Consider the following 25,982-nt stretch of genomic DNA (forward strand, 5'->3'; position numbering starts at 1 on the left):
GGCAAAATCGTCACTGCTGTTGTACTAAATTTGTGACTCCTCAAAATCATTTCAGAGAAACCAGAAGGGTACCAAAAGTGATCTGGTTTTGAATATCCCAACAGTCACAGCAAAAACAGCAGTATGATCGAGGATCCCATGGTAGATGGACTTCCTCTTCTAACCACTGCCAAAGAGACAAGGGTGATGCACACACCAACAAGGATTCAAAGGGACCACTCATGGGTTCTGTCAGTATAAATCCTCAATGGTTGCCTGGTTGTTCCACTCTGAAGGCAGTTGGGGAACATCTTTCCCTGCATCCAGTTGTTTGGCTGGCCATCACACAAGAAAGATGGATCAGGGAAAACATATCCGGCGCTACTTTATACCATTATTAAAATTGTCAGATCAATCAACCTTCTGTCCAGTCTTAGTGCCACCCCATCAGAAGAGGACGGCACAACAACCGGTGCAAAGTCTTCTATTAAAGAAAGCCATCCAGGAAGTCCCACCACACAGGAGTGGGTCCATATTTTACTCTCGAGTCTTCCTGGTTTTCAGAAAAGTCAGAGACTCTGTTGTCTGATTCAGTACATAAAGAAGGCATCATTCCAGATTGCTGCAGGGCATTCAGTCCTACTGTGCTTACAGGCAGACTTGATTGTCCAATAGATTCCTATATGTTCAGGTGGGAGCTAGTCATTACTAATTCAGAGCCCTGCTGTTTGGGCTCAACACTGCCTTCTGGGTGTTCAGCAAGTACAAGTCTTCAGTTGCAGTTCATATGCATCTTCTAGGGGGCAAAAATATTCCGCTGCTTAGATGACTGGCTCATTGCTACACCTACAGCAGAGAAATTCATTATGGCAATACAGTATTTACTACAGCTATACCTGTTCTTTAGGATCATGTTCAACCCTGCAGTATCACAACTGGAGCCCTGGCAAACCCTGACATAAATAGTCTTGCTAGTCATATTCAGTAAACCAGCAAGCCAGCTTCTCTCCAGAAAGAATTGCTGTAATAGTATAGGCTGCAGTAGATCTGTCACACAACCATCACCCAGTGCAGATATAGACCTCAAGGTTTTTAGGTCTTATGACAGCTTCCATTCAGACAGTGCAGAACACCAGACTACACATTGCAGCTGTACAGTAGACTGCCAGTGTCAGTGGATTCAGGCAATAAGGCAATGGCACAAACCTTAAAACTTTCAAGGATTTGCCTGAAGCACCTGACCTGGTAGAGAAAACAGGAAAATCTCAGTTCACGCACTACTTTTGTTCATCATAAGTAAGAAGCTGTTGAGGGGATATTTATGCCTGATAAACAAGGCATTGCCAGACCCCACTCTGATGGACCTCCTGCATATCCGCAAAGCAAACAGCACCAGAATTACCTTTTCTAAAGACTTAAACCTTGCCTGTGATATATAAATAGGACCTGCTGATGAGACAGGTATGTATCCCAGAGACTACCCAGTCTCTGGAACAGGATCCCATCCATGTGAAGCAGAGTTCCACCCTAACCCAATTTAAGTGTAACTTGGACAGTTGGATAGGAAACAGGAAATTCATCCCTGGTTTGGCACCTATGTCTCTAATGGACACAGGCAGCCTGTAAATGGTTCATCTCCCAGGCCCCTACTTATAAATGTTTCCTCTCTTAAGCCGCTGCTTACACTTATCAAGTGTACCAGAACTTGTCAGAGATTTGAAATGCATGGCTATGCTTAAAAAGGCCCTTGTGGTCATTAGCTTAGTAAACATCTATGAACCTATTCCTACAGCCATGATTACCATTGATGCATCCTTACTGGAACATTGGACATTATATAAGCAGGACATCAGAAGGAAAATGGACCACAGAAGAGGTGAAATTGCACATCATCATTTTGGAGATGAGAACAGTATTCCTTACACTGTTGGTTTTTCAAGACTTACTACTGCAAGTTCAGTGTACTTGTACTGAGATAACATGGCAGGTGTATCGTACATAAATACATAGGGTGAACCCAGTATTACCCCATTATGCAGAGAAACTGTGAGGGCTTTGCAATGGGGGCCATGACACCATATTGTTTATCATTTTCTGATAGTAAAAAGCATCCCATGGACTTCCAACATGATTGTGGACAGGTTGAGCTGACAAATTTTTGCTCCTACATGAAACGTCTGGCTCTGCAGATACAAAATTCCTGTCCCAAAAATAGCCTTTGTTGCCATCACTTTTGCCAAACACATTTCAGAATTGCAAGCCTTATCTAAATTTTGCTACATAATTTTTCAAAAAGACAGGGTGTCACTAAGACCAACCCATGCTTTATGACCTAAGTGGCAACACTGACTGCTATGAAACCAGTCCTTTCTTCTTCCATTAGGTGAATATAAACTGCATTGTTTAGATATACACCGACAACTCTACCTACATAGAACAAAAGAATTTAGGAAGGATGATTGTTCATTTCCTTTTCCAGTGTGAAAAAAGGTCATAAAGTCATAATGGATGTCTGACTGCATTACATTTTGCTGTTCATCTAGCAACAAGTCCTTTTCTTTCAGATTGAAAGCACACACTGTCAGAGCACAAGGTACTTCTGTGGCCTTCCCCAGGAATTTGCCTTTGTAAGAGGTTTCTAATGCTGCCACATGGTCTACTTTACATGGCTTTGCTAAACATTACAGTTTAGATTGAGCTAGGTCCTCCTTTGGGGCCTCACTTTCAAAGGTTTGATAGTACCTCCCAAATTATGCTGGGGATTGTGTCCATTAGTTCCAATGTCTGGACAGGATCAGCTTAAATAAGTAAGTTCTCTACTTACCAGAACATTAGATTTAGCTGGCATCTGTCCAGACACTAGTACCACCTTTTCACCAGCACTCTTCAGATTTATTCATTCTAGAGGAACCTAGTGGAATACAGGTTGCCATGTCATTTGGCTCCTGAGTTCTAAATGTTCCTAATGCCTAATGATAAATATAACCTCACTCCTTAGTCCAAGGTTGCATGATCTTGGAGTTGCATTATCTCAACATGGTAGTTTCTCTCATGGCTCAATTCACTTGATCTGGAAAAATCATTGGGAGCACTGCATAATAGGTTCATAGGTAGGTACTAGGCTATCTGCCCGAGGGCATTTATAAGCCTAGCCAGAGTGTGTCGGCTTTTGCTGCCCCATTGATTAATTAACTGATCCTCTGTCAAGCAGAGCCAATGAAGTGATCCCAGGGATGTATTTTCTGTTACCCATCCACTTGTCAAGGTTTCTCTTGAGGAGTGTTAGTGAGGTGCTCTGCCTGATGTAATTTGGAATTTTGTTCCAAAGCATGGGGAGTCTCTGTGACAGGAATCTATCCCTCCAGCATGTTCTATTTATTGTTGTGGCGAGGTTTAGCTCACTAGAGCATGTGGCTCGCAGTGACTTGGATTTCTTTAGGTGGAGCATGTCCATCAATTCTGAGTTGGACATGGCTTTGTAAGTCAGGCAGAGATCACCTCTGAGTAAGCGATATGTCACTAAGTACAGCCGGAGTTTTTTCAGTCAGTCTGCATAGGACATGTTTGAGGCAAGTAATCCTCTTGGTGAGGTACTTTTGTGGTCTTTCCAGCTGTTGGAAGTGTCTTGTGAGGTACATCCCAAATGGGGCATTGTACTCTATGATGGGTCTAATGAGTGACGAGTAGAGGGGCACTATAACCTCATTATTTCTTGATGCGAACCCTTTAGTAATTAGATGGGCCACATAGAAGGATTTCCTAACTACTTTGGCAATATGATTGCCAAAGGAGAGATTACTATCTACCTGGGTTCCCAGATCTCTTATTACCTCTTCTGTATTAAGGGGGCTGCCACCTATGTGGTAATTCATGGGTGTTTTGTTTTTTCCAAATGGGATGACTATGCATTTTTTGGCATTTAGCTTGAGGCCATGACTTTGACACCAGCTGTCCATCTCAGTAAGGCCCTTTTGGAGGATGTCCGTGTCAGCCGGAGAGACAGTTATGGCTCCCAGTTTGCAGTCATCGGCAAACTTGGTTAGCCATAGTCCTCCTGTGTTTGACTGTACTTCTGAGAAGTATATGCAGAACAGTAGGGGTCCCAGGACCGAGCTTTGCGGGACACCACTTGTGACTGGTTTAGAGTCGGACCCGGAGCCCACTATTCTTACCGTGTGGGTTCTGTCTGTAAGCCAGTTGGCAACCCATCTCATTACGTAGGGGTTTATATTCAGGCTGGTGAGTTTTTCTGTAATACTCGAGTGGGGAATGATGTCAAAAGCCTTGGCGAGGTCAAGGTAGGCTGTGTAACCCATCTTTCCCTCATCTATGTCCTTGGTGATTGTCTCGAAGAAGTCAACCAGGTTTAGTAGGCATGATCTGCCCAAAAGCCGAACTGGGTCGGGTCAAGTGTTTGTAGGTCAATGTCTTTGTTAATGAGTTCCATGATGATGTGCTCCATAGCCTTGCAGACCAGACTAGTCAGGCTTATGGGGCGATAGTTACCAGGGTCAGTTGTAGCCCCTCCTTTATGGAGAGAAATAACCGTTGCTGTGCACCATTCTATGGGCACGTAGCCTGTGGAGAGGCTGAGGTTGAACAGCCTGTTTAGGTGGGGGGTTAGTTCATTCTGTAGTTCGTTCAAGACGGAGCCTGGGACACCATCTGGTCCCATTTATGCTGTGTTTTTGGCTTTTGAAAGGGCTGTTTTCACCTGTGCGTCTGTGATTTCTGGGGCACTACACTTTTCCGGTATTGTTGTGGGCCCTTTTGGAGGTGAGAAAGGGGTGAAGTTTGCATTGAGTCTATCTGCCAGGATGTTGACAATATCAGTAGTTTCAGTATATTTTGTACTATTTTGCACTAGTTCAGTGCATATCTGTGAGTTGCCACTTAGAGTCTTTAATCTATAGCTAAAGAAGGCTTTGTGGTTATCTTTTGAATCCTTGGCTATTTTTCTTTCGAAGTTAGCCTTGGATGATTCCATGAGGAACTTTAGTTTCTTACTGATACTGATCAGGGATGTCTTTCCTTCTTGGGATTTGCTTTTTTTCTGAACTAGTTACTTCCTTCTGTTGTATAGCCTGTTTATTGCAGGGGTCCACCAAACTGGCTTCCTTCTCTTAGAGGAGTGAGTCTTGGTTTTACTAGGCATGGCACGATCCATGCATCTTTGTAGGTGCTCATAGAGTGCATTTGTAAAGGTTTCTGCATCTTGGGTAGCGTTATCCTTTAGAGTGGGGGCTGTGAAACTTACCACCTCTGTCTTAAGTAAGGTGAAGCTTGCTTTAGATAAGTTTTTTACTGTGGTTTCCTTAGTTGGGGGTGGTGATGGGGTGTGGACATCCAGAGTGATTAGTTTATGGTCTGATCTAACCAGTGACGGGTTACCCTCTGGTGTGGAACACCTGTCGTTCATGTTGGTGATGACCAGGTCCAATATGTTTTCACCTCTGGTAGGGGAGATTACCAACTGATCCAGGCATTTGAGTTGATGAATTCCAGGAAGTGCTGGGCCTGGTAATTTGTGCTCGAGTAGTTTTCCCAGTGAATGGTAGGGTAACTGAAATTGCCTAATATCAGGGTGTTCGGTAGGACCTTCATGTTTTCCAGTGTCTCCAGAAAGGTGGAGTGGTGGTCCTGGGTCATGGAGGGTGATCTGTAGCAGGCCGCAATTTGCATTGCAGATTTGCCCGATGTTAGTTGCACATGGATGATCTCAGAGGTATCATGCTGCGCCACTAACCTGGAGGTGTAGGTATCCTTGATGTATATTGATACGGTGTTTCGGTCCGTGTTCTGTGGCCAAAATGTGTGATATGAGTTGTAACCCGGTAGTGCTGGGTTGCTCTCTGGAGCCTTGAACCAGGTTTCAGTTACTGCATAGATGTCACAATTCTCCATACAGAGGAGTGCTTCGAGCGTGTGCATTTTGAGATTTAAACTCCTGGCGTTTAGTAGCATAACACTCAGTTTTTTGTTAATTGTGCTGTTTATGGAGGTGGGTTTGACTTTTGAGCTTTGTCTGAAAAAGGCAGTATGGGGGCAGCAAGAGCCTTGGCCAGTATTCAAAAGCCTAGGGGTGACAAGTGTAAGCCGTCTATGTCGAGCATGTCGTCCCAGGCTGACAGACACTGGATCCCCTTTGAATGACACCAGAAGCTTAGCCAATTGTTGAAATTGATCATTTTGGTGAGGGCAGGATGCTACTCAGGGTCAGGGTCATGCCAGCCTGGACTGCATGATCAGAGAGCTCTTCCATGTCTCTTTTCATGTAGTCCAGGGAGGTACGTCTCAGGTCATTCACACCAACATGAACAATGACAGAGTCATATTTGTACTTGTTCTGGAGTGATCTGAGTGCTTGTGTTATATGGTGGATTCTGGCTCCCGGCAGGCAGCTAACAGTAACCTTCTGCTTGTCCAGCCTAGTTAGTGGGACGTCAGTGTGCCTGACTGTAGAGTCACCTATTACTAGTGTGTTAGGTATGTTATTTCACCTTAAAGGATGTGATTGTGCGGCACACTGATTTTGTGTTTTATGTGTTGTCTGCTTTGTGACGGGAAGTGCAGGTTGTTTGGGTGTCTGCTTTGGAGGTCTCTGATGCTATTGCAGGTTTTTATTTAGAGTCTCCGAGGATGATTTTGTGTATTTATGTGTATTTTTTGCCAGTGCTGTTTTAGCAGGTCTGTATGCGGCTGGAGGTTTGGTGTAAGTGTTAACCTTCTCCTCTTGACTGTCTGTTCCAGTCTTGGGTGGAGACAGCTTAGCTTCCAGTTTGGCTGTATAATTACATCTCTCACATATGTTAGTGTTTTGTGGTAGGAGGAGAGGGTTGTCTGTGTGCATGAGGCAGTTGTGACATTGCCTCAGGATACCCAGATTCACTAGCTGGACTGGAGAGTGCACCTGAAGTTGACCTTTGGTCATGCCTGCATAGTAGGGTGAGCTGCTTAGTCGCTTGGTTGGTGAGGGGTGAATAAAGAGCCTTGCCCTGCTGGGCAATCAGTGTCAGGGTATATTAGTGCTTGCCATTAGGTCTGATCAAATCCTATGTTTTCAACTCTTTTCCAGTACTTTTTGCATAAGATATTTTAGGGCATAAAGTCAAATTTCATTATATGTGAACTGTAGATGAATACGTATCTCTCACAAACAGGCAAACATTTTTTCTGGGGCTGTGCTCTCAAGACGTTCATAAACTTTTCCATCCTTAGAAGACCAGCTGTGTACTTTAGTGCAACTATCGAACCCCAATTCTTCGACACAGCACTATACTGGATTAGAAGAGTTGTATTTTTTCTTGTCTTTGTGCAGTCTCATCTTCTTATGATGGTACTTAGACAGTAACACAGTACCAAATATTGAGAACTCTGTATGGTTGCTAGTTAGAATAGTCACAGTCTTTCATACAGAGTGAGCTCCAAGAGGGTTATTATCACAGTGGTAAATACTGAGATCCAGGTAGAATTCTGCCAAATTTACTGCAGCTACGTTTTGAAGGACAGACCATAAATTCCACAAAGTAGTCAGCAGAGTTACCATGGGGTTAAACATACTCCATACGGTCAGGCATAGAATGAAAATGGGTAATCAGTTATGATGTTCCTAAAGTTAACACGTACTGAAAAGGTTGGCAGTGGTAGTGGTGAACAACTGAAAACGATACTCTCTGCAGAGAGTCCAAAGTGATAGAGGTCTTCATCAGAGACCAGTGTGCATATGATCTTTCCGCCATTCAGTTTCCATGAGCAACTATCTTTGCCTCCAGGAAAATAAAACCTAGTGAACTACCAGTGTGAGAAGGGCAAGTATTTTGTAATAGAAAGGATGTAATGTAATCTTTAAAGTCCCAATGAGTGAGTGGCAGTGCCCGATTAAAAGTAATAGACTGTAGGTGAGAACTTATGCCTGCTTCCTAGTAAGTGATGGCCCAATAACAGATCATTTTTGTACCATGTACTGACACCCTTACATCAGAAGCACTTTACAAGTTAGTGTCTGTCTCCCAAGATGAAAATTAGCACCTACTTGCCCACAACCAGTCTGATTGGAACTGCACTAGAAATAATGCACTAAAGAAGGAAGGGGAACCACTTTTTCACAACAACACTATCAATAAACCAAAGTATCCTATTCAGATTAAAAACATATTCATAGAATGTCAATAAAAATGTAGAGGCCATTTTCTTGACTCAGTAGTGTCCTCCTTTGAGTATATTACAGGGAAAGAATGGGCTTACCAGGGCATGAGGAGTCCCTTTTTCTGTAGTGTCATGTCTGTCAGTACCCCTGGGCAGGCCGTTGTCATCATCAAGCCCCTTTTTTCAGTTTTCATGTGGGGTTGGGATATCACTTTATCACTATTTCTCATAACACCCACTGTTTTGGCCCTTATTTCTTGTAACTGTTAGTGAAGTATACTACTGTTTTTTTTTGAAGATGTTTGACAATTTCCTATTAACACAGTTACTTGTGTTGAAAATACTTTGTGAACAAAGTGTAAAGGGAAGTAGTAGATATATTTTTGAGACATTCCTTAATAGTTTGGAAAATGCTAGAGGTAGTCTTACAAATCAAACTGCTAGATGTTCACATCCTTGGTGACCAACTCAAGTTGACTCATATGTACAGCACCTGCTGAAAAACACTTGCCACAAATTGGATCTCCTATACAGAGTTTCTAACTTTGTTACTGCACATTCTCAAAGAACAACTGCTAAGTCGTATATTTTATCAAGTTTACTCTCTCTCTCTTCTGTCCAGACAAACATTAACATACAGTCAATTTGAAAATCAGAACAATGCTACAACTTCTTCTTTCGGCTGCTCCCATTAGGGGTTGCCACAGCCAGTCATCTTGTTTCCATTTCTTCCAGTCCTCTGCATCTTGCTGTGTCACACCATCTAACTGCATGTCCTCTCTCACCACATCCATAAACCTTCTCTTATGCCTTCCTCTTTTCCTCTTGCCTGGCAACTCCATCTTTAGCATCCTTCTCCCAATGTACCCAGCATCACTTCTCTGCACATGTCCATACCAATGCAGTCTCACTTATCTGGCTTTGTCTCCAAACTGTCCAACCTGTGCTGACCTTCTGAGGTACTTATTCCTAATCCTGTCCATCCTTGTCACACCCAATGCAAATTTTAACATCTTTAACTCTGCCACCTCCGGCTCAGCCACCTGTCTTTTCGTCAGAACCACAGTCTCCAACCGATATAACATAGCTGGACTCACTACCATTGTGTTAAACCTTCCTTTTCACTATTGCTGCTACCCACCTATCACAAACCACTCCTGACACTTTTCTCCACCCACACCAGCCTACCTGCACACTCTTCTTCACCTCTATTCACACTCCCCATTACTCTGAACTGTTGATCCCAAGGATTTAAACACATCCACCTTAGCCGGCTCTACTCCCTGCATCCACATCATTCTTCTGTCCTCCCTCTCATTTACACACACACATTCTATCTTGGTCCTACTGACCTTCATTCTTCTCCTCTGTAGAGCATATCTCCATCTCTCCAGGGTCTCCTCAACCTGCTCCCTGCTCTCACTACAGATCACAATGCCATCCCCAAACATCATAGTCTATGGAGAACAGTGCTACAATAACATTGACAAATTTGCTACCAAGTTGCCAAACTTAACTTGCCACAAAAAAATAAATTGGCTTGAATTCTCAAAAAAAACCCAGCTTTGCACAGTTAAAAATTGTGCATAGAACACACTTTTTTCCAGGCAAATGTCCCTTGCTGTTTCCCCTACTAAAATTGTACATCCCGTCTAGACCACTACACTCATCAGGCACAGTTGGCGACTCCCCATATTCAACCTATGAAGCTAAAGTATAGATCTCCATCCCCACTACTGTCAAGCATCATCTCCTCCAACTCATCGTCCTCCCCAGTGGCTTCATAAAAGAAACTAAAGCACTAAGCATTTAATTCCTGTCACTGTTCTTGTTACAGCTGTTCTGGCCAACGTCTCCACTACATTTCTAGCTACTACAACTCCTATTAAGTATTACTTCATAAAGTCGGTTTACTACAGTTCCCTTTATTCCATTAACTGCTTTATAATAATCTTGGAACATTAGTAAGTTATCCCTCTTCCAACTCAGAACTGTTTCTTTTCCACATAAACTAAACCTTCTCTTCCATCCTCTTTAAGTTTATTTCCTTCCAATAATTCTTACTGACATTCCACTCTCGCTGTCTTTATACATAAGTGACATTTCTATGCTAACTTAACTCCTTCCATGCCACTGCTTCTCTAAACATGTTAAGTAACCTATACTGTAATATAAATAAATGCATGGTCTCTTTTCTCCTAAGAAGTGTCTCTGTTGGTCATAATTATGCTTTTTCTTCTTTTTTTATTTAAACATTAGGGGTTGTCAGTTTTTATTCTGTTACAAAGTTATCAAATTTTAGTCAGCTTTAATGATATGCATTTTTTCACTTTTTCTCCCTGGCCTCCACTGAAAACGGATCCTTCATAGCCCATCATGTCAATATGCAAACACAAACAATAAATAAAAAATGTGGGTAGCAATCTTACTTTTTCCCTTAAGACTACTATTGATAGATTCCTCATACTTCTAGGAAATGTCTGACTTTCTAATTTCCAAAGAATTGTCACCTTCACTGTTATGCCCAATTATTGACACTACATGATCTTAACCAGCACTGCAAAGCCATCATCCCTGATTTGTGGAGCAGTGAAGGGTCTTTGCTTATCCAAACAGTACTCCTCAGATGACATTCACATACAACGATGTTCTGTGATGGCCACCTCAACATTTCCCTACCCCTTAGGTCAGCACTGATAGCTCATTGCTCACTGCTGTGGCAAATTGTCTCCTAGCCCTTGGTAGAGAACATTATAAGAGCAGATATCTCCACCCCCACCCCAAGGGTGGAGGAGCTGGTGCAGGAGCACTTTCTCTCACTCTCCCTCTAGCTGATTGTCCTGACTACAGATTGCATGAGGTATAGGTAGGGGTAAAACATCAACAGCATGTTTAGTTTGAGGCAGCATTACTTTTGATGTCGGGTAGATATCAATGGTTATGCTGATTTTTTTTTTGTTTTCATACTACGAAGAGCCTGATGGATAGATACATCAAGTAATTTTCTCTCATCCTTGACATTTTTCAGTAAATCAGGTTTCCATTATTTTTATTCCATAAAGCCCTTACTTCCTGCACCATGATACTTTTTTTCAGACATTGGCCAGCTGATGGAAATCCCATCCGAGGATATCAGTCTAGCTATTTCCTACCCTACACTGGAAAATATCAAGATGGCAGAAAATATCAATATGGCAGTGATTGTGCAGTTGCTGATACTTGGTTTGATTGTAAAGATGCCACTTCTTCATACCTAGGTTTTGCATCTACCATGCATTCAGGCCTGATGAAAGATGCAATGATATTTCAATATTTGTCAAGCTCCATGTCATTTCTGGACAGATATCCAGAGACCACAAACTGAACTGCAGCTTATCCTGAATGAAACAATCTTTCACCATATAGCTTGCAACAGGATACCCCCCATGTCATTCTGGCAAACATGTAAGATTCCGAAGTATACTTGCGGAACTACCTATCAACAAAAATTCCTTTGTAATACGTGATTTTAATTAGCCCTCAATAAACTGGAGCACCTATACCTTCAAAGTTAGGTAGCCCAGAGATTCTTAGACTTAACTAAAATTCATTGGAAGAGATAGGTAACAAACCAACTAGAGGATGTAATATTCTTGACCAGGTCCTAATGTTGCCATAATGTGTACTGTCCCACTGGTTTATTCATTCCTGATGAAGACTGGCCGTAAACTTGTAACCTTCTCTTTCCAAGTCTGTAAACCCAAGCAGTCAGTAGCTCTGAATTCAAGGATTTCACATGGTTAGACCTTCTCAAACTCTTTGATGAGCTATCTAAACTATAACATCACCAGAGTTGATATTGACATAGTTGCTGTTTATACAAAGGACCTCTATTTCCACATAGGTAAGTCCCTAGAGTTGGTTGTCCCTATTATAGCCTAATGTAATTGGAAGTGTATGAAAAACTACTGTGGTCCACCAGTTAAATAAACTGTATAACAAGAAAAATAAATGTCTTAAATCACACAACAAATCTACAATTCTTCATATTTAAAATTGCATCAATGGTAGCATTTAGGAACTAAAAACTACTGTCAGAGGTAGTAAGTCAAATCATGAAGCTAAATTATCTTATGAAGCTAAGGATGATAATATGTCCTTCTTTAGTTACACTAGGAAACTAAGAAATAACACCTAACAGTATTCTGAACTTGTCCAAAATGGCACCACTCACTCAGACCCAGTAGAAACAGCAAATATAGTAGCAGACGGATGTAGTGTATATGCTAACCCTGAAACAAGTATCTTAATTTTACAGTTTCTCGAATCCCTTACACCTTCTAATACCACAAAGGAACATTTACTAGAAGTGTCTAAAACCAAACATACTACTACTGTGAGGCCTGGAAAATTACCTGGATGCCTAACAAACAACACCAGATGTAGACTTGTGGAGCCTCTTAAATAAATAGATTTGTCCCTAAAGTATGATGAACTGCAGAAGCGACATCCCTACACAAGGGCAGCTTTACAACTGACCAAGGAAACTATAATTCCATTAGTCTGACTAGTCTGATTTACAAAGTTGTGGAATGGATCATATCTGACCTTGTAAACTATGATGCCAGAAAAGTTATCAGGCTAGATCCATGTCAGTTTGGCTTTGTCAAAGGGAGATCTGCCTACTCAGTGTAGTTAACTTCTTTGAGATACACACAGTCTTTTGACAGTGGTCATTCTGTTCCACAGCTTATTTGTATCTGACTGTAGTGTTTGAGACTGTACTCAATGCTGGCATTGTAAATAACCTTAGTGCCTTAAAAGTAGATCCGTATGTGATGAAGTGGATAGCCAAATGGCTGCTAGAACTCACATAATTAAAGTGGCAAGTAATTCTTCAGAAACCGTGAAGGTAAGTAGTGGTGTACCCCAGATCTAGAGTACTGGGATCGCTCATTTTCAGCATCTGCTTTTCCATTCTGCAGATCAGGAAGCAGTACTGTTGGTAAACTAAGACCTCAGATTATTGCAAACTGAGCATTATTGTCAATTCTGCCTCTGATACTCTCTAACTTTAGGAAGAAGTAACCCAGCTCCCTATTGAAATGTCAGCACTTGAAATGCCGAGCGTCAAGAAGCTTAAAAAAAAAAAAAAAGACTGAAAACCTGTGGAAGAACAAATCTTAAAAACTGCCCCCTCTCATATGGGGGACCCCCGCCCCAAACTTATGTATACCAACTCCAAGATTGCCATACCTTGGAGAAGATGGAATATTCTAAAAAAAATGGCATCTTGGACTTACAAGTCTGATGTTTCTGCCATTCAGTTTCCGCATTTTGAGACTTGCTCTAGTGGATCCTGACATTTCAAATGGTTACCGCCTAACTCTCGTAAATTAATGGAGCACAGAAAATGGGCTGAAATTAAATGCAAACAAGTGCAGTATTGTCATATTTGGTAAGCAGTTTTCTCACCTCAGCTTATAGTATAGTATAGTTAATAACCCACTCCAGAGTGATAATGTAATCATGGATCTTGGAACCTTGGATGATATTTCTGTCTTCTTTGACCACCAAGTAGCAGTAGTCAGAAAATCCTTCTTAGCACAGCTAATATCTAAATGCATATCATCAACATCAAAAGAATCTATCTTCCCTATTTAGGCAGCCCTAATTAGACCAATTATTAAGTACAATGCCCACTTTGGGATGTACCTTTCTAGATACATTAAGTAACTGAAAAAGCCCCAGAAGTTCCTAACAAGAAGATTGCTGGCCTAAAGTCCCTGCACTACATAGAAAGGCTTGAAGTGCTGTCCCTTTACTCAGTTCCTTATAGGTTCTTGTGTGGTGGCTATTTGGGACCCCATTATCCTGGATTTCGTGTATCTTTATAAGTCAAATAGTTCTACTAATGCCAGAACTTAGTGCTAAGTATTCACATTGCCACACCCACAGCATTGTAATTCCACTAAGACTGTAACTTCTTTTGCATTTAGAAGACTGTTACTCTAGTATGGGAGACCTTTTAAAAATATTTTGAATTACTGCTAGTGTCTTTTCTTCTGTAATACATTAGAATAGGCATGTCACATCTCTTTTCTCCATCACCTGTAATGTATTGCTTCTTTTTAATATGTTACGTTTTGGACTTGAACTTTTAACACCCTTACTCATTTTTACTTGTTAAAGTTGTTTAGCTGTATCCTGCAACTTATGATCATTCAGTTATGCTATATGTTCTGTTAAATTTGCAACCCACTGCCTTGGGTCTTTTGCATTTTGTTTTTAATTGCAATGTGGGACTGTTTTCTTGCTATATATATTATATTTTAGTAAATTTCATGTAAGCTGTTACCACTTATGAAGTATTTTTGAGTAAATAGTAAAAAAGTGATATTACCACAGGAATGGAAGGAACGCTACGGAAACTTCCGAGATGACTCCACACGAAATCGAAATGTGCACCCAGAGCCCAAAGAATCCATCTCATCAGACACAAGTACAAGCAGATGTGAGTAGATTAATTGTTTTGAAAATTGAAACCATTAGCATGAAACATGTAAGAAATGTCTCCTCTTACTTTCTTTATGTTTTTTTGCCACAAAGAACTCTTTGGCACGAGTTTAACAAGGTGTACACCATGTATGCCATAGTGTGTACTTTTTAAAAATAATGTATTTCATTTTTATAATGAGCTGTGATAGGATTTTAAGGATGCCATGTGTATCAAGGTTTATGGTTAAATATTTTTCTGGATGACTTTAGGGGAATTGATGGGGGGGGGGGTTACAATTGTGTGAAGAGGCCACATTCTGGAAATTGGCATACAAATCAAAAAATTATAGCTATGCTCCTGATCTATACTGTTTCTACTTATAATTATGCATGATGTATTAACATTATGGGACACCAGCACAGGCTTTCATGTGTTTTGATTTCATTTTTGATTTAATGTATTGCGTTCCACTTATTCTGGAATAAGGATGTCAGCTGACAGTGCAGTCCTTCTGACTTATAGACACTAAGTAAGTTTGTGAGTGACTTTTTTCAGGGGAATCTCAGTAAGCTGATCATACATTTTGAACACCATCCACCAGGGCAGTGTCATTGCATGACTGAATTTGTCAGTCCTATTTTTATAGTTAAGTATACATCAGTAATGTCACGTTGTTGAGGATACCTTATCAGGCACTTTTAATCTTGCATATTTACAGCACTTCAGACCTATCTGTAAATGAAGATTCTGTGGTAGACTTTCCATTCATATTGGTTGCAGTCATCCCTGTCTCCCAGATTTCCTTCTCATCACAGGTTCTTTGCCAGCTGTTTATGGTATGGTGCAGTTTTCTTCCATATCTGGCAGTTACTTCTTCCTTTCCATCTGCTAAGCCAGATGCAGATTCGGCAGATGCTGGGTACTTCTCTGTCCACTCACTGCTCAGGAGTCCTGTAGTTTGACTGAACAGGGATGAATATCTGTCATTCAGAGCCAATTCTATACACTCCACACTGTGTAGAAGTTCATGCTACTAATAAAGCTGGATAGTCATTCTTTGTGGTAATCTAAGCAGACAGAAAGGAAAAGTTCCTGCTTTCTCTGCAAGCTAGATCTTTGGATCTAGGATAGGGTGCTGCTTTGCCACATGTACTTAGTGACAGTCTACACCATAAGAGAAAAAAATATATTTTTGACTGTCTAAGCCAGTGCGTAAAATTTCCTTTTCATATCAGGATTCATTGGCCATGTGTGTCATTCATGTATTCATCTTCTGTAACAAGAAGTATATTTATCCACCATCAAGAACCTTCCTCAATGAATTCCTTGCTGGGTATTACTTCTGAAGTCAACATTTTTTATCACCAAAATCCTGTGTTTAAGGGTATCTGCATGTTGAACCAACGCATTTCAAGACATGACAGACCAGCTACATTCCTAAAGCATATCAGTTATTTTGTGCTGCTCAGACAGTTTGGATCATAGTCCTTGCTGCAGTTAAAAAATGTCAGATAAGTCATTTTTACATGCATAGGTGTCGCAATGAATACCCTTTAACAGCCTAGACTAAAACCAGCGTTGCTTGCACTGTCTTGGAGGAAGAGCACATAACTGATAACTGCCACTAATAGCACAGACTCAACGCACTCAACAGTGGAGATTAGGAAAAAATATAAAATAATTAAAGATGGCAGAGATTGAAAGATGTTTGAATGAAAACTGATGGGAGGGTCTCTTTATAGTCCAAGACACTGGGATGATAAAAATATAGACCAATACCTCTTCAGAGTAAACCCATTATTGAGCCCCCCCCCCCCACAAAAAAAAGCATTTAGCTAATGACTTCACTCTTTACTATAAGGAGACCAAACAACTTTGGGATGGGTAAGACATTCCCTTAGCTCTTGGGAAGGAATACAACACACTGTGGTCTGGTGATCTGCTTGAGACTGGGGCTGGCCATCTTAATTTTAGTGTCCATTTCCTTGAATCATTCAGTCTTTGCCTGGGAGTACTTCATACTGGTAACTCTTTTCTGGGATTGTCCCTCAAACCTAAAGTGGCTTAACAGGTCCCTCTTGAAGAGGGTCCATCTGGTCATCCCACAATGAGGTAAACCACTCAGGGCCTGGATTTCATGCAGTTTTGTGATGTTTTCTTTGAGCTTCAGAAATGCATATGAGATAACACCGTTAGGAGTTTTGGTCTGAAACTTATGCCAGGCCAAGCATATTTCTGTCACCACACCATGCTGCAGTTTAGTAGCATGCAGTCCACCACAAGTTTCTAATCTCTTAATGCCTGGTTGCCATTGTGTTACTCATTCATCCTTGTGTGAGTTCATACCCTTAAGTGGCTAGGGTCATGGTTCTCTCTTGCCTCTGGCACATGTTAAAAATTCAGAGGATTTTGAAGCTGCTGTCTTAGAGATGGACCAACATAGGGAGGGCTGTCTACTCCACTCATACCTCTCATACTACAAAGTACAACAATAATTGTGGTGCCACTCCTTCTACACAATGCACAGTGCCCAAAATGTTGGACAGAATTTAAATATTGCCCTTTTAGACAGTTGCTAGAATAACAGGTTTTGTATTAGCATGCATTTTCAGAACCATATTGTCTGAATCTGAAATATTTATTTTGTGACTGCAGTCCTCAGTAATTTACTGCAAACCACAAAATTTATGAGGAACAGGCAAAAAATATAAAGGCAAAAATGTGGATGTTCTGTGAAAATTTTGGACAGTTGAAAAGTATGGCCCCAGCACTTCCCCTTTGGATGACTTCCACTTCTTCTTTGGAGATGTCCTCAGATTGAAGAGTAGCTTAGTCTGACCTTTGGTTCTCTCTTTCCTCTCCCAGAAGCACCTAGTGGAGTTTCAAAGAAAGACATCTAAGGAGATTTCACCCTGACTGTGCCCTGCCAGTCCAACAAAAAGATCGATGTCTCTTACTCTTCTGAGTAGGTAGATTAACAAATGTTGTAAGCATCACAGTGCTAACTCTTTTGTGATCTCTTTGGTGCAACATATGTCTTAGAGACCACAATGTTTTGCTACCTTGTTGCCACTCAAGAGACTCCAGAGCTCTGGGCAGATATGGCAAGAGGGCATATTTATCTGCATACTGCAGCTTATAGAGCTCATGTTTTTCTCCCCAATTCTAGATGTTCGTGATGAAGAAGGTGCTACAATATGCAAGATATCCCAAGAATGGGATTAGGAAGAACCTTTTTGACATTCCATCCATGACCTCTACAGCTGAGATTCCATGTAGCCACTTGTCATTTTTTTAAACAAGAAATATATTTATCGAATTATCACTTATGACTTAGGCAATCATGCATTTATGTAAATTAAAGAAAACCATATTCACGTATTTCAGCTGCAAACATTATACATCTTGTGTAATCTTCTATACAATCGTATAAATTACTCAATTTCTGCCTTCCCTTAAACCTCATTCCTTCTTCACATTATTTTGCATGCATTGTTCCCATCATTCTCATTTTTCTAATTTGTTCCTACCCTTTTCTAAAGATCCCACTTCCGTGTATTTTATTTCTGTTACTATATTCACTACTTCTAGTACAGTTGGTTTAGACTGTAATTTCTATTGCTAGTAACTGGCAGCCACCAGAATTAAATTCAGTAAGGCTGTACTATGTGTAGGCAATTCTGATTCTGCATCACAGCCCAATAAAATAATTTCCTAAGTTATTTTAATTTGCTCGCCCAGTATTTCTGACAGAGTAGTCTGCAGGGAATTTTTAAAGTCTGCCAACTTAATTACACTCTCAAAAATATGTTCCCAGTTACCTCTTTCTTCCCCATCACACCCCATCATTTGCAATCTACCTGAAGAAAAATTCTTTAAAGTCTGCTTGAAGTATAAAAATACCTATGCAAACACTTCTGAGCAAAGATCCTACATTTTCTAGATTTTGTTGCATATTTGGGGAACATACATATGTCCTCCTTATCTTTCTTTGCAAATTGCTTATCTAGTTTCTTCCCAATCCTTTCTAGCCTCCTCTGATTGATTCTTATAGTTGTCATGCGATATTTTAGCTATTCTACTAATTATCCTTTTTTTAGCAGCAGCTTCTGTTCTAAATTCTATTAAAAACTTTACCAGTGCTGGTCTTTCTCTTAGGACCCCACCCCCTATTCCTTTCTGTTTCCCTGAACTCTGATACCAGTTTTTGATAGGGAAGACTGTTTCTAGCCTTTAGTCCAAATGTATTCTTGGCTGCTTCCCATTCCATTACTTTTCTCTCTCTAATTATTTGCTCCCACTACCTTGGTATCTGCTTGTAATGCTAGTGCTTTGGCTGTGCCCATGGTGTGTGTGTCTGTGCAGGTGGACATGGCTAAGAGTTTTTCTTACTCAAAGAAAAGTTTGGGTATAGTATTCTGGATGCCCAGTATTTGTGGGGTATGCTCTTCAACCATTCTGATAAGGACCAGAATGACGACCTTTTGAAAAAGAAGCAAGTCCTCCCCTCTTTGGTGGGCCTTTGATTCCCTGTCTGGGCTGCTTTCTTCCTCCTCCGTATTAGAACTGATAAATGGAAGCGACCTCTTCCATGTCCGAGGAAGGTCCTCAGACATTACATGGACATTGCTGCGTCTGGTTCTAGCAAAGCTGCCCATGTTTTCAAATAGTTTAGCAGGCCTGCAGCAGTCCTAACTACAGTTGTGGACTGCCCATATAGTTACTTGTTGTGTTTTGTTTTATTTTATTTCCATTTGTTGTTTGGGATATTCTGACTGGACTAAGAACCCCTTTTCAGCAGAGTCCTGGGGAGAAAAGCTCCTTGAGCAATTTACTTGCAGAGTTTACTATGCTAGGTTGATAGAGTCCCTAGGCAGTACAGTTGCATATACAGAGGCAATACAATTTACATACACATAATTTACATTTGTAGACTCCACAGCCAATACATTTTACCTACACATAGACATTGAAATACGTATTTTTCATGTAGAATCAGTGTTTTCACATTCATAAGCATAGTAGGTTTCAGTATGAACATTTTTTTTTTTTACACTTATGCAGTGGAGTGGTGTGAGATGTATAGGGTATAACAAGTTTGGAAAAGGGGAGGATAGGAAAATGTTATGTATTGGACTTGATAACATACCCATCTCCCTGCTGAACAACACTGAAGAAGGGCTGCTGGACCCACTGCTGTAGCTATTTAGCTTGAGCATAGCCAGTGGCTTTATCTTTGTGGTATGGATCACAGCAGTTATAATGTCATTTTGCAAGGGTAGCCCCACCACAGACCCCAGAAACTACAGATATCTTACCTGACAAGTCTTATCTACAAGGCCATGAAACAAGTCATAATTGATTGACCTGCAACAGTTTGGATTTGTTAAGGATACAGCCTATCCAATGAATCTGGTAACTTTCTTTGAGAAAGTAACACAAGTCATGGACAGCAGTCAGTGTCCATACAGCTTGTCTTCACATAGCAAAAGCATTTGATAACATCACTTACTAACATAATTAACAAGTTAAAGAACAAAGAAAGTACTCCAGTGCCCCAAAAGGAAGAATAGTCTGTGTAGATCAAATAGCTTAAAATTAAACCAAAGGCTAAGTGCTTTTGTCCTCCACAAAAAATACAGGCTTTCATCAAGAACCTAAAACCTACTAATTCAAATCACATTTAAATACCCAGTCACATGTTGCACATACCTGTGAGTAACTAACGTCATGCACCTAGATATCACACAAAGTATTAAAACTACAGAATGTACATAAAGCATACAGATTCATATCTTTACATAAAGTTATGTGTCAGTTTGAAGCCTCCTGAAATAATCAGAAAATACATTAAGGTAGACCTATAACTTCGTGACCTCATCTTTAATGCACTATTAATGCTTACACCTTCATTAAGTCCAGGCATCTTTGTAGCCTCAGTTCTAAACTGCCATTGCATTTCTTTGTATCCCAAGAGAAGGGTCTTCCAATCATGCCCCCTGCACTAGGATTTCTACCTTTTCCAAAATGGAAAACAGTCAAAAAAAAGATGCATTTAACTAGGAATACAAAGTAGTTACAGGTCTACCTTGATGTATTTTCTGATTATTTTAGGATGTTTCATATTACCATATAATTTTTATGTAAATATTTGGATCTGGATGTTTTATGTGCCTTCTGTAGTTTAATATTTTATGCAAAAACTAGGTGTGTAACATTGGTTACACAAAGGTACGTGCAGCATGTGATGGGGTATTTAAATGGGATTTGAATGAGTAGTTTTTAAGTTCTGATGAAACCGTGTATTTTTGTGGAGGACGAAAGCACTTAACCATTGGTTTAATTTAAGCTATTTGGTTTACACTAACTGTTCTTCCCTCTGGGGTTTTGGAGTGCATTCTTGGTTCTTTGGATTTAGTGTTTTGTTCACTATGCTGGTAGAATTCATTGCATATGGTTAATATTTAACAATCTAAATGTGCTCCAAAGTGATTCCTGTGTAGCTAGGTAGACAGCAAATTAACTGAAGGGACAGATTCCACAGAATGACAGTGGCTGCTGGATCCTGAGAGCATGAATGGTAACCAGTGAGATCTTTCAAGGATCCATACTAGGACCTCTACTTTTTAGCGTGTGCTTCTCCAATCTCCAAATCAAAAATGGAGATCTCTTTTTAACCAATTTTGTGGATGACTGTAAACTGGGGACTTGGGAACGTGGACAGATAATACCCTTTCTTTAATCATCATGCTGTAACAGTTGTTAGGAGGGATCAGCATAATTGTGAAGGTCTTTACCTTACAAGTAGAGGGTACAGGATTTGATTCTGACTTAGGAGCTTCAGCTTGTAATAGTCTGCAGACTGATAGCCTAGTATTTACCTATGAACCTATGTGGTGCACTGATCACAAAGGGAATCTCTTCTAGATCCTGAAAGACCCTTCTGTATTCTGTACTGATCAGGCCTGTCACAGAGTACAGTGCCCCTTTTGGGATATATTTTACTAGATATATTAGGCAGTAGGGGAAACTCCAGATGTGCCTAACAAAAAAAAAGATAGTGAGACTAAAAGACATGAGGCACCAGGAGAGGCTGTAGGCTCTATTCCTGTAATCCATGTCCTATAGACTCCCTGGAGATAATCTGTTCCTTGCTTTTGCAGACTTTAGGGATACAGGAGTCCAAAACTTCTTATTTCTCTACAAATCAGTCTATCAACACTAGTACCAGAGATCTGAACCTGCTTCAGCAAATAAAACAAATCACAGTGAAGAGAGAGATTCGTCATTTAAAACTACCTCTTCTGTGTGAAAAACTTCCACTCCAGATTAAGCCATGTAACACACTATCTTTGTTTAAAAAGAGTTAGTTTCATGGGTAGTCAAAAATGAATCTGTGGCATGACTGACCCATAACTCCTTGACAAAGTGAGGTAACATCTGAGGGTGAGTACCAACAAGGCATAAATTGCCACATGGCCCATTTGACTTATATTTTCTATGATTTCTGTTCTACAAAGGAAAGGTACAATATAGACAGTTTAAGTTCACGGAGTAGAAAAGTGTGTAGAGGAATAATTCATTGGTTTGTTACATTTTATGTGAGATGTTGTTTGTAGATACTAAGATGAAAAGGTACAGAAGAGCTGGTTTAGTTTCATGGAGTAGAAAAGAGTATAGAAGAATAATAAAGCATTTATTTTATTTATTTATTTATTTATTTTTTTAAGTATTACATGAGCAATTGTTCGTAGATATTAACTAGTGTTTTAGTTTTAGCAGAAACTACTTTAGGTTTAAAGTAGTGTTTTAGTTTTAGCAGAAATACCTGACAAAGAGGATTACCAGCCTCAAACAGATGCCCTATGCAGACAGTCTCAAAAAAACTCCAGCTTTACTCCGTCGCATATCGCCTACTCAGAGGTGATCTCTGCCTAACATACAAAGCTATGTCAAACCCAGAGCTGTTGGACATGCTCCACTTAAAGAAATCCCAATTCCTCCAAGCTACACGCTCTAGGGACCTAAACCTTGTCACCACAATAAACAGAACATGCCAGAGAGATAGATTCCTGTCCCAGAGACTTCCCATACTCTGGAATAAACTACCTGTCTATATCAAACAAAGCTCCTCATTAGCACTCTTCAAGAAAAATCTTGATGATTGGATGGGAAATAGGAAATTTACCCTGGGGATCACCTCTGTGGCTCTGCTCGAGTGGCAGAGGAAAATAATTTTCTTGGGTGGCAAAAGCCAGGGTACCCTTTTGTCTGGGCTTGTATAGGCCCCAGGGCTGATAGCCTAGTACCTACCTGTGAACATCTGGGGAGACTGATTTCCAAGCTTTAGCAATGTATACTAAGGAAAGTGAGTCTCCATGTTGGTTGTTAAATTTTAAGACAGAGACAGTTTGATTTAGGTTTTGAAATCTAAAATTTCTAGGTAGTTCACTCTGTCATTCAGGAACCATCACAAGGAGCCAGTGGGGTTTAGATGGTATAGTATTCCTCCAGAAATGACTTAATTGGCATTCCACGCTGTGTTAATAGAACTCTTGACTCTGCTGCTGAAAGAGGCTTTAGAGGTTATCCCAGTATGAGAAGAGGACCATGAGTCTTATTCTTGAATTTCCCTAGTCTTAAAGAGAACCGCTGCAATCTGGCCCATTGTGGACCTCGGTGATTTCAGGCTCCACATGTGTTATACCCAGTTCAAGACAATCACCATTCAGAGTTTATATCCTTATTCCCATGGGAGCTTGGACAAAATGATGTCATTAGACAAGATGAGTGCCTTCTGTCACATCCTTTTTTGAGGTCTGTACATGAGACTCCTCCAGTTCACTGTGGATGAGCATAACTTCCATTGCAAAGTTTTGTCTTTTGGTCTTCACTCAGTGCTCTGAGTCATCATCAGGATATTGGCCATAGTGGCTGAAACCTTGTATGAGATGGGTCTTCCAGTGTTCCTCTACCCAGATTAAGTTGGTTTTGATAACCCTATCCAGGGACTTTTTGGAGGTTGACTTCCTGTGAACACTCCTATGGATGCAGCCCTTGGAGTCACCATGCAGTGGAAGAAGTAATTCCTGACCCCTAGCTCAAAGAAAGTCAATCATCTTGGAGTATTTGGACACTTTCCTATGTCACTTGTTGCTGTCACTGAAAGATGGCTAAACACAGGGTCTATAGTCTGTCTTTTGCACCTTTTGGACTAAATGGTCAACGTACTCTTTGCAGTGCCCTGTCCACATCTGATAATGCTGTTAGTGAAGTAGACTGCAGTGTGGCAGTAGCTTCAATGGCAACTTGTGGTTATGAAGTTGAATTTGGTGTCAGACCCTGGTGTGGTGGATGGTTCCTATCAGTCTAGTAATGGAGATTTCCTTCCTGCAACTGAGCCCCATTTCAAGTCTTGATGATGGACACTTTGCTGACAGAGTGGGAAGGCCATATTAGCTCCCACAATGTACAGAGAGTTTTGTCCCCCTGGAATTAGAGTTCCACATGAGCCAGTTAGAGGTTAGAACAATATTTTCTATCCCTGTATGCCTTGGAAAAGCTGTTACTTCCAGAGCCTCTGTTCTTTGGTCTGACAACTAGTCTGTCATATGGTATCCAGACAAGCAAAGGGGCACAAAGTTACATCTCCTTTGCAGGGAAGTGACACTTGCTTAACATTAGGCCTGAGACAGGGGTATCCATTGCATGCTGGTTTAAATCTCCAGAGGAAGGAAATGAGCTGGCTGGTCCTTTCTCTCTTCTCACCAAATCCATAGACAGCCTCAGTAAGCAATTTACCCTCAAATGTCTGTTATTTGGTTATACTCATATCAGTTCTTAAACTCTTTCAATACCTGTTTTCTTCATTCATGAAACTTGCTGAGAAGTTATGTATTCCTAATGGTAGCTCTGATATCTGTAGCACCAGTATTTCCTTCTTACGCAATTAGCCCTACTTGCCATATACCACAACACCAGCCACCATTACTGCACCTAACAGTTCTCCTGTTACTCACTGCAAGTACTACTGTCTAGCAAGTTGATGAGGCATTTGCCCACCTTTTTTTGTGTTGTCTCCCTCTCTCCAGCAGTTTGTACAGAGCCGTGTCACTTTTCATATGAAAGTTTGCATGTGTCACTTGTCTTGTCTGACAATTTTAAGTGTATACATAATACTCCGGTGGACAGATATGAGAAAAGTTAACTTATGGATATACACCTTTCTCTCCCAGCATTCAGTTTAGCCAGAACTTTTACAGTGGTGTTACCCCCTTCCTTTCAGTCTGTATGCTACTTTGGAAAAGTACCCCTTCCCCTGAGAGGGGCAGAAGTCATGCAAACTATGTGGAAGGGAGGCTTGCTAAGTCTTATAGATGATATGCTCCTATTGACATCTTACTTAAGATTATGAGGCAAGGCTGTTTGCGATAGTAGAGCAGATTAACCCCTAGCATGTGCAGAAGCAAACCCCACCAATGCCTGTCCACCCCCCTTGCCCTGTTACAATATGTAAACACCTGCCTCTACATGTCTAGATCTGAAGGTTGTACTGTATTGTATAAACTGCATAATGAAATTTATCATATTGAAATGTAAAGTAACACACATTCTTTTAAAAGCAAATGATAATGCACTCCTACGCAGTGTCAGACACAGCATTGAAATGCCCACACTGAATATTAACTTCTAAAGCATTACCCATTTATTTAAGAACATTGTGAAAATAACCGCACTGTATATTAATTTCTAAGGCCTTACCCATTTTTTTAAAAACATGATGACAAGCAGCGTCAGTGTCAGGTCTACAACGCACATACCTTTCTTATAGCAACACACACAACCTTTTGTAAAACTACACAGAGTTTTATAAAGCTTTTTAAAATTTTAAGACAGGATAGCAAAGTGTGGTTACTCATTATTTGCTGTGTTGTGGTCCATGTTTGTCTTCCTTGAGCGATGTATATCTTTTGCATTTCTGTCTCCAGGAAATCAAGGATGTAGTCTAGTCTTGTGCCAGTGCTTTTTTATTAACCTGAGACCACATCACCTTTACTACATTAGTCTTTACATCTGTCAGTGGCTTGCTGTGGTAACAGTAAGCTGAATATAATTCATGCCAGATAGCATTCTTAAAGGAAAATAGTCTGCCCAGTCATCCAAAACAGTAGTAGCCGCTGGCCCTGGAAAGGCATGAGTAGTAATTATCAAAACAATTGTATCTACGTCACGTCTTGAAATAGATGTACGGTATCCACATTTTAATGTGTTGTCATGTATCCTAAAAACCCATCTGTCAGCCATGCATGCCTTCCTGTTTGATTGTACTTTGCCTTTACAGAAACATTTTCATGTATCTTGACAATTCTCTGAGGATGTC

At 40.5% G+C, this 25,982-nt stretch overlaps 1 protein-coding gene across 1 annotated transcript in view; it reads left to right on the forward strand.

Moving 5' to 3' along the window:
- Window positions 1–25,982, forward strand: part of LMBRD2 (LMBR1 domain containing 2) — a 1,695,734-nt gene that overhangs the window by 1,547,084 nt on the left and 122,668 nt on the right. The window contains exon 16 of the mRNA XM_044069969.1: window positions 14,512–14,617. Within this exon, the coding sequence (XP_043925904.1) occupies window positions 14,512–14,617 (106 nt within the window). The remainder of the gene's footprint in view (window positions 1–14,511; window positions 14,618–25,982) is intronic.

This window comes from Protopterus annectens, chromosome 1.part0, assembly GCF_019279795.1.
Source record: "Protopterus annectens isolate FY-2018-M chromosome 1.part0, PAN1.0, whole genome shotgun sequence".
Lineage (NCBI taxonomy): Eukaryota > Metazoa > Chordata > Ceratodontiformes > Protopteridae > Protopterus > Protopterus annectens.